At 35.7% G+C, this 13,863-nt stretch overlaps 1 protein-coding gene across 2 annotated transcripts in view; it reads left to right on the top strand.

The window, feature by feature from the left end:
• Positions 1 to 13,863, top strand: part of DLGAP2 (DLG associated protein 2) — a 1,185,476-nt gene that overhangs the window by 1,084,459 nt on the left and 87,154 nt on the right. For both annotated transcript variants that reach the window (XM_020973015.2, XM_020973016.2), the window contains exon 8: positions 10,473 to 10,692. In XM_020973015.2, the coding sequence (XP_020828674.1) occupies positions 10,473 to 10,692 (220 nt within the window). The remainder of the gene's footprint in view (positions 1 to 10,472; positions 10,693 to 13,863) is intronic.

Below are 13,863 nucleotides of genomic sequence, written 5' to 3'. Positions count from 1 at the left end.
TCTTGTGAAGATCAAATTTTTAAATGTTTTAAAGCACTCTGAAAACTAGAAAGCCCCTTACCAAGAGTAAGGTTATTATTATTATATTGTTGTTGCTGTTGCTGTTATATAATCTAATCTTATTTTTCATCTTGACTGCTTTATCTCTTATTATTGACTGTTAGAATAAATAGTGTAAGTGAATCTGATGCTGGGCTCCAAGTGGTCTGGGCATTCGAGGACATGGTCCCACTTGTCAATGCTATCTAGGGCTCTAGCTGTAAGATCTCTGCCAACTCCTACATACATCTTTATGTGCCCACATTTATTTCTGTGGCCCCTTTACTACAGAACCCATTCAGCATGTGTCCATGATGTTCTCTTAGTAAAGCCTTTGTAAACCTAGAGCCACCACCATAGCATGATGAAATAAAGAAGAGAACTTCAAGTTAAAGAAGCAAAGTCAGCTTTCCTAGATCTAAGCCCTTAGATACCCGCTAACCAAATCCCACTGGGACTCCAAGCCCTTGCACTGGAAGTATGCCTGGTGCCTCTCTGATCTAAGCTACTCTGGACTTAAGTAGCTAAGCAGTCAAACAGAATTTATGTTTGCATATACATTATGTAATATATTGCATAAATTACATTCTTCACTAGTCCCTGAAGCTGCAAAATTCTTTGTCCCTTGTTCATCAAAGTCTTTATCCTAATATTTCTTCCTAAATCCCCTAAAACTATTAACATGCACAGAGTAGGAAAAGTCAGTCCAGTCCAGAATGTTCACATGGCACTTCATTTCTTTTTTCCTTTCAGCCCTTTTCCTATTGGACCAAAACAGAAGTGGCATATGGGATTAACTCATTTACTGACTTCAAGTTACTTAGCTGTCAGGTCTATTCAGAGAACCTACTCCTTCAGAACTATAAGTATCAATTTTACCCAAAATATTTGGATATAGTTAAATATTCTTTCAATACTGGGGTACCAATTAAGAAAAGAAATCAATTTTTTTTTCTATTTCAAATTACTTTTAAGCTTTCAATTAAACAAATAATGCTTAAGGATTTATCATTTGCCAAGAACTATACTTTAGGAATATAAACATATATACACAAAAATAGTCCCTCCCCTCAGGGAGCTGATATTCTATTGCTGAAAAGTCAAGTACTATTTGTTAATGAATTAAGATTTTAAAGATTAATTTTTAATAACATTGTCTTTCTGTTTGTTCTTCTTAGATATTTTTTCCTAAGAAAAGTTACATTAATATTCTTCCATAGTTCACATATAATCTTTTATAATATTCTCCTTTTGTAAGGTGAGAATATTTAGAGCTAGAAGGGAATTTATTGATCCTCAAGTCCAGTTCTCTCATATTACAGATGAAGAAACCAAGGTCTAGAGGGATAAAGTAACCTGCCTGAAATAACACACGTAGAAGGTGTCAAAGATAAGACTCAAACCCAGGTCTTCGGACCCCAAATTTATCGTTCTTTCCACTATACACTACATTGCCATTATAACATCATTCCAGAGTAAAATATTTTATACATACTTAATTGATTACAACTTTAAATTTATAGCCCCTATCATCTTTAATTTATTCTGATACAGAAAATAAGAAGTTGATAATAGATGGATATATGTTGATATGAAAAACTACATATGATTTCTTGTGTTGGTTTATAGGGGTATGACATTCTTTGTGTTCTAGGTTTGTGTGAGTTTTTAATGATATTTTAAGAGATTGGCTTGCTAACATTACTGATAAATTATCCATCAAAGGACTTCTTATTTCTTTCTTTTTGCAGAAATGCTTTAATCTCGGCTTCTGGTCACTTGTTTTCTTATTTATATCCTGATTGCATAGTTTTTAGATGCGTCTATAACTTTGAGGCAAAACCATACATACTCTTCCAAACTTCCCATGTTCTACCAAACAAGAGAATTAAAAGAGCATTTTCTTAGCAAATCCAGATGGAATTGTCTGCTAGAATGCAGTGAGTTCCCTTAGGTAGTACTCTACTCATACTTGTAACAAAAGAAATCTTAATCCATGGAACACCAAAAATTGAAAATGGAGTCAATCATATAAGAATAAGCCGCATTTGGAACCTAGTCTCTTGTTTTGAAAAAATAAATTTGAGATACCAAAAAGTTTTGTGTTTTTGTTACCTTAAAAGAGAAAGATATTCTGAACTTATGGTGAGTTTGCAAGAAAGTTTTCCCAAAGACTCTACATCAAGAATGCTAAATTCAGGCTCCAGGGATACCAGTTCTATTGTGATCTTTTTCAAGTTGCTTTTGTTAACAATATTTAGAAAACAGATGCACTCACTTTTTTTTTCTTTTCAAGTACTCTGAGACTTTTGTATGAACATTTATACCTCACTGGGAATATAGAGACAGAGAGTAACATGGTCCAAGGGTGGTCATGTTTTCAACTATAGACTAAAGGCTTCATATTGATTTTGATGACTAGTTAGCTAGAGGTGATATGACTAAAATTCTATGAGAAGATCATAGGCTTTAAGGCTATCTAGGGCCAAACATCTGCATGAAAACAGAAAATTTGCACCAATTCAAATGTGTATGAGAAGATATACTTGCCCTACTAAATCAATTCTGATGTCAGACTCCTTTTCCCAAATACAGTTCTCACAAAACCTGGTCTTGGGTGTTATTTCCACCCAAAAACTTGGGGCCTAAGTACTCTGACAGAACTATTATATGTCAAGGGATGAGAACACCTCAATTTGGGTATATTATTGTCTTGGACAAAATACTTTGGTGAACACTAGCGTCCTGGTGTATTTCATCTGGTCCTCACCCACACTAAGAGATAGGTCTTATTATTATTCCCAATTTACAGATAAGGAAACTAAGATTAGAAGAAGTTATGTGACTTACCCAAGGTCATGTGGGTGGCCCATCCTCATTTTGCTCATACATGTACTTGGTAATATCTTCTGTACCACTCCTTGCACATGAACAACATTGATAATATGTTGCCCAAATACTACTATGCATCCTTCCCTTGAACTTTGGATTACCTAAATAAAATATTAAAATTTAAAAAAACCAACACTTTAGTCACTTTCATCGTTGCATAGAAAAGAGCAGACAACCCCTAAGTACTGCTCTTCAGAGAGCGCCCATGTGTAAATATATATGTCTACAGAGAGATACAGATATATAGATATGCTGAGAACCAAATGCAGCTGAATTCCCAAGAAAAGCTCAAAACATATAAACAAAGAGAAATACTCCACACTTCTCAAGACACCATGACTCCTTCCATATGTTACCAGAGAAGCTTAAAATTAACCTAGCACTTAGCACAGTGCCTAGCACATAATAAGTACTTAATAAATATTTGTTGACTGACTGCCTAACTTGAAATTATGATCTGTAACTGCAGAATGTTGATGAATAGTTCAAGCATCAGCATCCTTCTCCAGCTGAATCCCTTACTATATCCCTTTATACACCACCCCCATATATCTCTATGGCTAATATTGCCAGTGATTTCCCCTTTAGCTACCACTAAGCTACTTTCTGTCTCTGAGAGCTATGAACCTTCTCATTTACCTTTGTCCTTGGGAAAGCCATCTTCCTCTTTAATTCCCCTTGCATCAATCTACTTCCCCCTCTGAGCCATTCAAGAAAATCATTTGTCATCCAGGTGTTCAATGTATGAGGAATTCCTTCACTTCACTGTGAAGAATACTCAAATGAATCTGTGATCTTAATCTGGAAGTGCCCTCCAGTGGTGTACATTGCAACACTCTCCATTCCTGTCAATTCTGTCTGTGCTATCCCAAAAGTTCAACACAGGGAGTCCACCCGAGGTGCTTGAGGCTTTTTCTACATTTGTCCTGACATCGCAAGGACATCAGCTGACCACTCTGCTCACCCGTCATCCTCTACTTTTGTCACAAGGCCAAACCACCTTCTTTTCCTGTCATACTGTTTTATTATAGCATTCTTTACTCCTCTTCATTTCCTTATTGGTTATATATTGCAGCTAGCTCACACCTACCACTCACTGGCACTTTACCCTTAATTTAATAATGATCTTTAGTTAGGTATTCCAGTCAGGTATCTCTGCCATATAGCAACAAAGGTAAAATGTCAGTATTAAAAAGATGGGTCTTTGTTTTAGTAGAAATGTTGGAGTCAGTTAAGGCTCTGGAATATGCTGCAAGCAATCATACTGGCTCCTCCTTTTCAATTCTGAGACTATATCATTGTCTATCCATACCCTCCCTCCCAGATATGCATAATGTTGGACAATCTCCATAGGGCATCCTTTCAAATGCATGCTGCAATCTGTATAATAGACATCCTTCATCTGTTCGGTCTTCTTGTGTGGATGGACAGAGCAAAACTTGTTTGAGTGATTATAGATCTATTCCAGCTACAAAGTCTTAGGGCTTGATGTAATCAGTACAATGTCATCCACAAAGGGGAGTACCTGGAGTATCTTATCATCCCATGAAGAATCTTCCTCAACTTGGACTTTTCTCTGGATTTAGTCAATAGTCAATAAACACTTATTAATTACCTACTATGTATCAGGCACTGTACTAAAAGCTAAGTATACAAATGAGAAAAACAAAGTCTCTGCCCTCAAGAAGTTTACAATCTAATGGGGAAAGACAATACACAAAAGTACTTTGATTTCCTCCAACACAGTCATACTTGGATGAATGTGACTCATTTTATTTTATGTATCACCTGATGTTGTATTATATGGGGGCTACTGAATAGGTTTATTTCTGTTTTGTATGTCCAGGAGTCTTGAATGATTTTGATATGTAGAAAAGAGACACCTTGTGGTATAAGACCCTGTAATGCAGCTTTAAGTTCTACTAAATCAAATGTTTTTCATCAACAAAGAATAAGTACAATGGAAGCTTGAATTCTGTACATCCTTCAGTCAAATAGCACACAAAGAATTAAATTGATTATATTTTAATAGACAGGAAAAGACTCATTAGTGACATGGGAATTATTCCTGAGTCAGCTATCAATGTACCATCAGTCCAACGACTTGACAGAGCTAAGATAAGAATGAATAATAAAAAAGAAGAAAAATATAATATACAGTTAACAAGATGAAGCCTAAATTGTTTAAAGAAATTACTGAAAATTTTAAAATGAGAGATGGACTACAGAAATGACATTGGCACCAACCATAATAATTTCATTGAGAGGTTAAACCAACATAAATTAATTGCCACAATAAGGAGACCACAAGAGTCTAGAAAACACCTTAGTTTAAAAAAAGAAACTTTTTAATTGCTTGCCAACAATTGATAACTTCCAATTTATTCTATTTATATGTGTCTTTCTATCTATCTACCCTCCTCTCTCTCTCTCTTTCTGCCCCTGTGTGTGTATGTATATTCTTGTTTGTGCTTAATAAATGTTTACTGATTGACTGAAGAGTTAACTGCCAAATGCCAAACCAGGTTAGAACGTAAACCTGTTCATAAAATCTTACAAAGAAAAGTACTGGATCACTATGAGTGATATCATCTCATTAAGCAGAGAGAAATGGCGGAGGGTAAATTCAGGCTAAAGAAACCTTGGCAAGATATCCAACTAAGCAAAGTCATCCTAAGAGCATTCAAGAATAAAAATGGAAAGATTTGAGACAGAAGTAAAATGGACAAATCTTTCAAAAATCATTTCAAAAAACTGTAGCCACACTTGGACCCTAATAGCACAGTAATTGAGATGCTTATAGAGGAGGTAGAAATGGCAATAGAGGAAATAAAAACAAGAAAAATAGACAAATTTGCCCAAGTATACATAAAGGAGATCTGTACTGGAGGTGACACAATTTTAGGGGCATTCAGGGACAAGGCATCTGAAAGAGAGGAAGATATCAAAAGCACAGGAAAAAATCTGGAACAATTTTAATGCCAAAAAAGTAATCAAAAGAATACTGTATCAGTTAACTCATAAGCTATATGCCTATTCTCCTATCTCTACAAAATCACAGGTATAGTTTCTAGTTAATGAGTAGTCTTTTCATGGTCTCAAATTATTAATAATCATAGCTAACAATAGCTAACATTTACATAATACTTACTATATGCCAGGCATTGTGCTTAGCATTTTACAATTGTTATCTCACTTGTTTCTCACAACAACCCAGGGAAGTAGGTTTTATTATTATCTCCATTTTACAGATAAGGAAACTGAGGCAAATACAGATTAAGTGACTTGCGCAGGGTCACAGACCTAATAAGTTATGAGGCCAGATTTGAACTTATGCCTGTCTGACTTGAGGCCCAGTATTCTATCCACTAAGTCACCAAGTTGCTATTTCAGCTTCATTGAATCTCTAAATTTGCTTCAAAACTCAAATCACGCACCACTCCTGCATACTTCCTAATTCCTCCATCTCCCAATTCCTCTCTGTTCCCCCTTCGAAAAATTACCTTTCATTTTTTTCCTTTATTTCCATATGTTCATATGTGCACATGTTGCCTCCCCTGTGAACCTCCTCCTGTCTACCTATAGCTAATAGAATGTAAGCCCCTTGAGAGTAGGAAATGTTTCACTTTTTTCTTTGTATTCCCAGAACCTAATATAGCACCTAGCATATAGTAAGCACTTAATAAATCTTTGATTGATCAATTGATTGAAGGGATAGATCTTTGTTAAGCCTAAAATATCTGAGACACTTTTAGAACAAAAAGAGACTTGGAAGATTATTTAGTCCAACTTCCTGGTTTTACAGATGAGGAAACTGAGGCACACAGAGATAAAGAGACCTATACGAGGTCTCCCAGATAGCCTGAGGTAAGTCAAGGACTGAAAATGTTCTAACTTCCAGTCCTATATCTTTCTGCCATATTACCTAGTATCTGGTTTACTCACTCCCCCAGGCCATTTAAGGATAATAAATACAGATAACTCTCATTCCCTGGCTATTAAAAAATAAAATAAAATCCTTCCACTGACCTTTGGGTCACCTATCCTCTGCTCTCTCTAACCAATAATGCAAAATGAAATATAACACAAAATACTTCTTTCTCATCATTTTCACAGTACCTTCAGGTCATTCCATAGTGACCTCCAGGTGCAACCCAGGGATTTAAGCTAAATTGCTTACCCAGAAAATCCAGGCTTTTAGATATATTCTCTGCCTTTCTGCTATGTAGACAAGGTAACTTTCCCAGATAATTTTCTCTAGGTTGTACTCTGCTTAATTTAACAAAAACAGTAACATAATGCATTTCAAGAGGTCAGTGCAGCTATGATTTCACTGGTGTGCATGTGCCTATAATTCATCTTCACCCTGTCTTGTGTGTTTCTGCCCAGGTATTTCCAAAAATCCACCATACGGAAATTGCCCAGCACAGTGGCAACTTTCTCCTGAATCTAATATTTCAAGAATATCTGGTCAATCCTTAGAACGTTATCCTAACTTGAGGCATGCCTGACCCATCTCCTTTTTTAGTGAAACAAGCTACTGATGAAGATATTTCTTGTACACAATTATCAATGGGAATATATCACTCTCAGATACCCATCACGTATCTCTGTTGTCCTCTGGGTCACCTAAAACACCTACACACACACACACACACACACACACACACACACACACACACACACTCAGATATACTGAAACCAAATAAAACACATCACACTTGTTTCATCTTGCTCATCTTTTTAGTTCTTTTTCATAATCTAGCTATCTCCAGCACTATCTTATCTATCCTACATTGTTATTTTCTGTTGATACATTTCTAAGTCCATCAGGTATTAGCATACATAGGAATCTGCATTTGAGTTTAACACTGATAGGATATCATTGTAATATGTCTATAATGCACAAGTATTGGGAAAGGATTATGCATCCGAATCCCATTCAGCTGAATTGGGGGTATCATTCTGTTGAAATTGTTAATTTCTAGTCTAGCAAGACAATCATCCCTACTAGTCTGACCCCTGCTTCCCATTCCAGTATTCTCTTTCATTACTCCCTTTCATACACCATTTTTTCTAGCCAAAATGGAGCACTTATCACTCCATCTGGGCCTTTGTGTCAGCTTGAATAGATGCTACCTCCTTTTTGGGTAGCCTTCTCTGGTGCCCATCAATGCAGTCAGTCAATCAACAAGCATTTTTTAAGCATGTTTTATGAGCCAGGAATTGTGTTAAGCTAGTTTCTTAAATCTCTCAGAGTATTTTGTTAGTACCTGTTCTACACAGTAATCACATTCTAATTAGTTATTGCCCAACTACCTTCATTTCCTTCTTTTAATAGCGTTACAAGATCAGTAGCTCAGGAAAATGCTATAATTGTGACATACCTATATTTCAGCAAATAATAATAGTGATAGTCTCTCCTGATATTCTGGCAGAGAAGATGGATAGATATGGACTAATTAACATAAAATTTACATGGATTCAAAACTAATTGTACTACTGGACCCCAAAAGGGATTATTAATAGCGTAATGTCAAGCTGGAAGAAGGCAGGTCTCTAATGGCCCTGCCTGTGAGGTGTGTTCTTGATTCTATAGTATTCAACATTGTTATCTAGATAAAGGAATAAATGGCATGTCTGTTGAATTTTCAGATGACATTAAGCTAGGAGGGATAGCTAATGATTTGGATGACAGAGGTAGGATCCAAAAAATTATAACAAGCCAGACTATTGAACTGAGTCAAATGAGACTGGATTTAATTGAGACAAATTTAAGATATACTGAAGCTCAAAAACTCAACTGTATAATGTCATAATTGACATATCATGGGTAGACAACAGTTTAAATGAAAAAAAACATTTATTGGTATACAAGTTCAATATGAGTCAACAATATTATGTGGCAGCACACACACACACACACACTCACACAATCTTAGGCTGCATTGAGAGGCATAGTCTTTAGGGCTGGGGAAGTGAAAGCCCTGCAGACCCTCTGGAGTATTGTCTTTTCTGACCGCCATGTTTTAGAAACTTGTTGATAAATTGGAAGGCATCCAGAGGACTCTGCTGAATTGAAGAAAAGGTTACAAACTTATGTTTCCCTTAGGGGATCTAGAATTATACAGTGAATCAGTAGGGGCTTTGAGATATAGGGTGGAGAGTTCCTTCAAAATAGATATGAATAGAAGAACTAACTAATTATTAATTGGATAAGTGTGAGTCCCTATGTTTAACAATCTAAGGGACACACAGAAACATGGAACCGTTCCTGCTTTCCAGTTTATTGTCTAGTTGAAGAGATAAGACCTGTACAAAGTTAACTACAATGCCAGAACCACAATCAAAGAAACTTAAGGTATTCTTCTAGGATATGGGTGGGGAAACTGCAGCCTCAAGGCCACCTGTGGCCCTCTAGGTCCTCAAGTGCAGCCCTCTGACTGAATCCACACAGTACAAATCCCCTTCATAAAAAGATTTGTTCTATAAAACTTGGACTCAGTCAAAAGACCGCACCAAACAATCTAGGAAAACACCACCTGAAATTTGAGTTCAACGTTGCAAATGTAGGAAAAATAAACAAAAACTCATTAAGCTTGGAATCGTGTCATCCTGCAAAGTCATTTTATCCCATACTTCATTGAGACACAAAATTGGAAAAGACACATTTATCTGAGAAACTAGGCTATGAATTAAACACAGAAATATTATAAGGAGGCAGCCCCACTGACTTCTCTGAATGAAAAGGTGTATAGCTAGGGGACAACAAACCAACATTTGCTTTCATTTCTCCCAAGGGATATGGACTTATAATTCAGAACAAACTTGCTATCCTTTCAGTGGCAATCAGCATACATGACCTAATCATAAACTGTTCTGTTATCCAAAGAATAAGAACTTACATGTATTTCTTAGATTGTAGTGCTTACAGAGATCGTTTGACTGTGGTAACACAAAATCATTTCTATTAGGCTTTGGGGTACACACAGTTCGATCTCCAAATTCAGAAATTACAATCTGAAAGCTTTATTTTGTAGGTTCAAAAGGATTTTATGAAGTTTTAGTTTGTGTAATTTCCTCAACATTTAGACGAATAGATAATAGCATGTTATATAGCATGTTAATATTTGCAGAGTGCTTTACAAGTATTATCATTTTATCTCAACAATAATCTTTGAAAATCAATGCTATTATCACCATTTTATAGATAAAGAAACAGGCAGACAGAGGTTAAGAGATGAGCTAAGGGTCTCAGCTAATAAATGTCTAAAGTGGGATTTGAACTCAAATCTTCCTGACTCTAGGTTCAGTAATTTATCCATTGCACCATTTAGATGCATCTAGGAAGTTGTTTTCTCAAATTTGCTAGATCATGTAATGCTAATTTCATGGTTTTTTTATGATGAAAGTGTAAGTCTATAAAATCTGCAGTGTAATGGGATGAATCTTTATATCTACTTTATATGCCTTTGGGAACATATTAAAGATGCCTGTCAATGAGATCCAAGTATCAAACTCACTGTTGTCATTTATCCCAGATGAGTGAAGCTGAGATCAACGGGCAGTTTGAATCGGTGTGTGAATCAGTCTTTAGTGAAGTTGAATCTCAGGCCATGGATGCCCTAGACCTTCCTGGTTGCTTCCGAACAAGAAGTCACAGTTATCTGAGAGCCATTCAGGCTGGTTACTCCCAAGATGATGAATGTATTCCTGCAATGACATCTTCTAACATCACCTCAACCATCAGGTCAACAACAGGTAAAGGAAAAATCTTTCTGCCTTATACAATGACATTATGATATATACCAATTGTTTCCATTGAACAAAAAAATAACCCCACCCTACACACACACACACACACACACACACACACACACACACACACACACACACACACACATTAATCTGACTTATTATCCCTATACTTGATCATCATGTATTATTGCATTTTCAGGAAAATCCAAGTTACTATTTTAAAAATTCTCCCAATAAAACTATATTGGTTTCATGTTCTCCCATAAACAATATATTAATAAAGGATAGATTTCATATAGATTTGTGTAAGGGTTAATCTTCGGGAAATACTCACAGGTTTGTTTCCTGATAGAAGTACCCAAATTATGGGCACTACAGTTGGTGGTTATACCTTAATTCTTAAGGTTATGTCATAAATTTTCATGGATACCCAGAAAAGTCCAGATATAATGATCTATACATCCATCCACCTGGCCCTTTCACCAGTGTCCATCAGGCATAGCTGTTCTGCACGCCCCAGATCTATAAAAATTATTCATAGCTGGAGATTAATCAATCTTGGAAGTAAATTCACTAATACTTGTAGAGCTCTAAGGATTTGGTTTCACGATTCCCTCTGGTTCTAATGGAAATTTGGAAAATTTACCACCTAAACGAAAAATTACTGCCTAATATTTTATTACCTTTCCATTATTTATGTATCACAATGAATATACATGGTTCTCAGAGAGCCATAAAATATACCAAGGAATACAATTTTGCCATGACAAATTTAAAAGCTAAGAAAAAGATACAAGATGAAATCATACAGTACTGAATATATAGGTGATATGAATACCAGAAGAACTAGTGTACTAGGGCAGTAATCAAATACATGGGGGGGGGAGGTAGGGATAGATTTTGAAGAAAGAAACTGAAGGGAGTGTGGGTATTTTAACCAGATGATATTCAGCTTATAAAGGATATAATGAAAGAAGGCATATAATCAGGAGCCGCTAAAAGAGACTAAAGGAAGTCTTGGAAAAGAATGTGCAATTGTAACTATGTATCATTGGTTTTTTCTTCTAAGTGAAACATTTTACAAATATAAGTAATACCTCGTAGTATAAAATGGAATTCCATTGAAAAATATTTCACAGCAATATCAAAAATATTATTGGTGAATTTCTTTAAATGTCTTATACAATAAAAAACAAGGGAAAAAGAAAAATAAAAAGTCATGGCTCCTCTGAATCCTTCAGTGTTTTCAGTTGTGGATCCTAAGAATTATTTGGGATACTGAAAGATGGATTTTTGACACCTATGTCATGGTTGTCTCATAAAAGCTGTATGTTTATATAATGTCATACTAGAAGCAGAGAAATCATAAATATTTTCCAAACAAATCTTTGGAGAAATGGGTAGAAAAGTCAAGGCCAAGAGCCTTTTTCAATGCAAGGTATTCTGTAGCCTATAGATATGATTCTGTTATCCTGAGAGTGACAGGGTTCTTAAGTTCATGGCTTCTCAATCATAACTGCCAGTTCACCATAGCAAAGTCATGACACCTAGTCTCGATTTGCCTTTCTGTAAAAAAGAAATTGTTATAAATGCACTATTGTTACAAGGCAACTTAATCAACTTTGAGGTCAATGGTAGAAAAAACTTATAAAAATCCATGCATTCCTACATTCAGAAAATATGTATTGAGTGCCTACTATCTATACAGACAGGTGTACCCAGTAATTATTTTTACGGTCTTCAGAAGTACTTTGAAAATAAAATATTACACATGTTTGCAAAGTGCTTTCCATGTTATCTCAGCTAATCCTCACAACAACCTGTAAGGTAAGTGCTATTATTATCATCATTTTTCAGATAGGAAAACTAAAGGTGAAATATATTAAGTGACTTTCTAGGGGCACACAGCCATAAATGTCTAAGACAGGATTCAAACCCAGGTCTTCCTGTCCCACCTATGAAGTCTCATGCAAGTTTTTTTTTAATAGAGTTTCAAAGTGGGGGTAAAGATAGGATTCCTTCCCCAACATTAACCACCACCACCTCCAACAAAAAAAAAAAGAGAACAGAAGGCAGGCCAGACGGAATCACTGAAAGTTACACATTGAATTTGTTACATACTTTAAAATAAAAGCAAGTTCTACATTACAGAGATTTGCAGTCTCATGTATAATCCACTCCTTCTGTTCCACATTGTGTATGAATATGCTCATTTTACTTGGTATTTGTTAAGTTCAGAATAAAAAAGAAAATAAATTGTAAAACAACAGAAACCAAAAATAAAGCAATGTAATGGACTGCATAGCTGAGTCAGAAAGGCGGTTTCCAAAGAGGAGTTTCAGAAATGTTTTAAGAAATAGCAGCATAGGGGCAGCTAGGTGGTGCAGTGGATAGAGCACTGGCCTTGGAATCAGGAGGACCTGAGTTCAAATCTGGCCTCAGACACTTGACAGTTACTAGCTGTGTGACCCTGGGCAAGTCACTTAACCCCATTGCCTAGCCTTAAAAAAAAAAAAGGAAAGAAAGAAAGAAATAGTGCCATCACTGAAGTAAGTACATTGTCTGATGAGACTACTTTGGAGTACCAGACTCATGTAGATGAATACATTTTGACATATATGTATAATCAATCAACAAACATTTATTAGGTGTATATACTATATTTCAAGTACTAAATTATTATAAGGGGATCCAAATACAAAGAACAAAACAATCCCTACTTGAAGCAAGCTTATGTTCTAACAGAACAGACAAAAAGTACACATATAAGAATATACAAAATAGATACAAATAAAATAAACATAGAGAAACACAAGGCAGTTTGAAAGGCAAGGCATTTAGCAGTTGGAATAATAACAACAGCATTTATATAATGTTTAAGATTTTTTAAGTGCTTTATAAATAATACCTCATTTCATTCTCACAACAACCATAGAAGGCAGGTTCTATTATTAGTCCCTTTTACAGAAAAGGAAACTGAAGCAGACAGAGGTTAATAGAGTTGCTCAGGGTCACAGAGTTAGTACATGGCTAAGGCTGGATTTGAACCCAGATCTTCCTGACTCTAGGTCCAATGCTCAAAATACTGCAAAAGGCTTCATGTAGAAACTGATAGTGGAGCTGCATTTTAAAGGAAGAGAGTCTATGAGGTAGAAATGAAAAGGGATTATATTC

Source organism: Phascolarctos cinereus, unplaced genomic scaffold (genome assembly GCF_003287225.1).
Source record: "Phascolarctos cinereus isolate Bilbo 61053 unplaced genomic scaffold, phaCin_HiC Scaffold_2;HRSCAF=192, whole genome shotgun sequence".
Lineage (NCBI taxonomy): Eukaryota > Metazoa > Chordata > Mammalia > Diprotodontia > Phascolarctidae > Phascolarctos > Phascolarctos cinereus.
The sequence above is the reverse complement of the archived record's forward strand: the minus strand, read 5'-3'. Positions and strand labels throughout refer to the sequence as shown.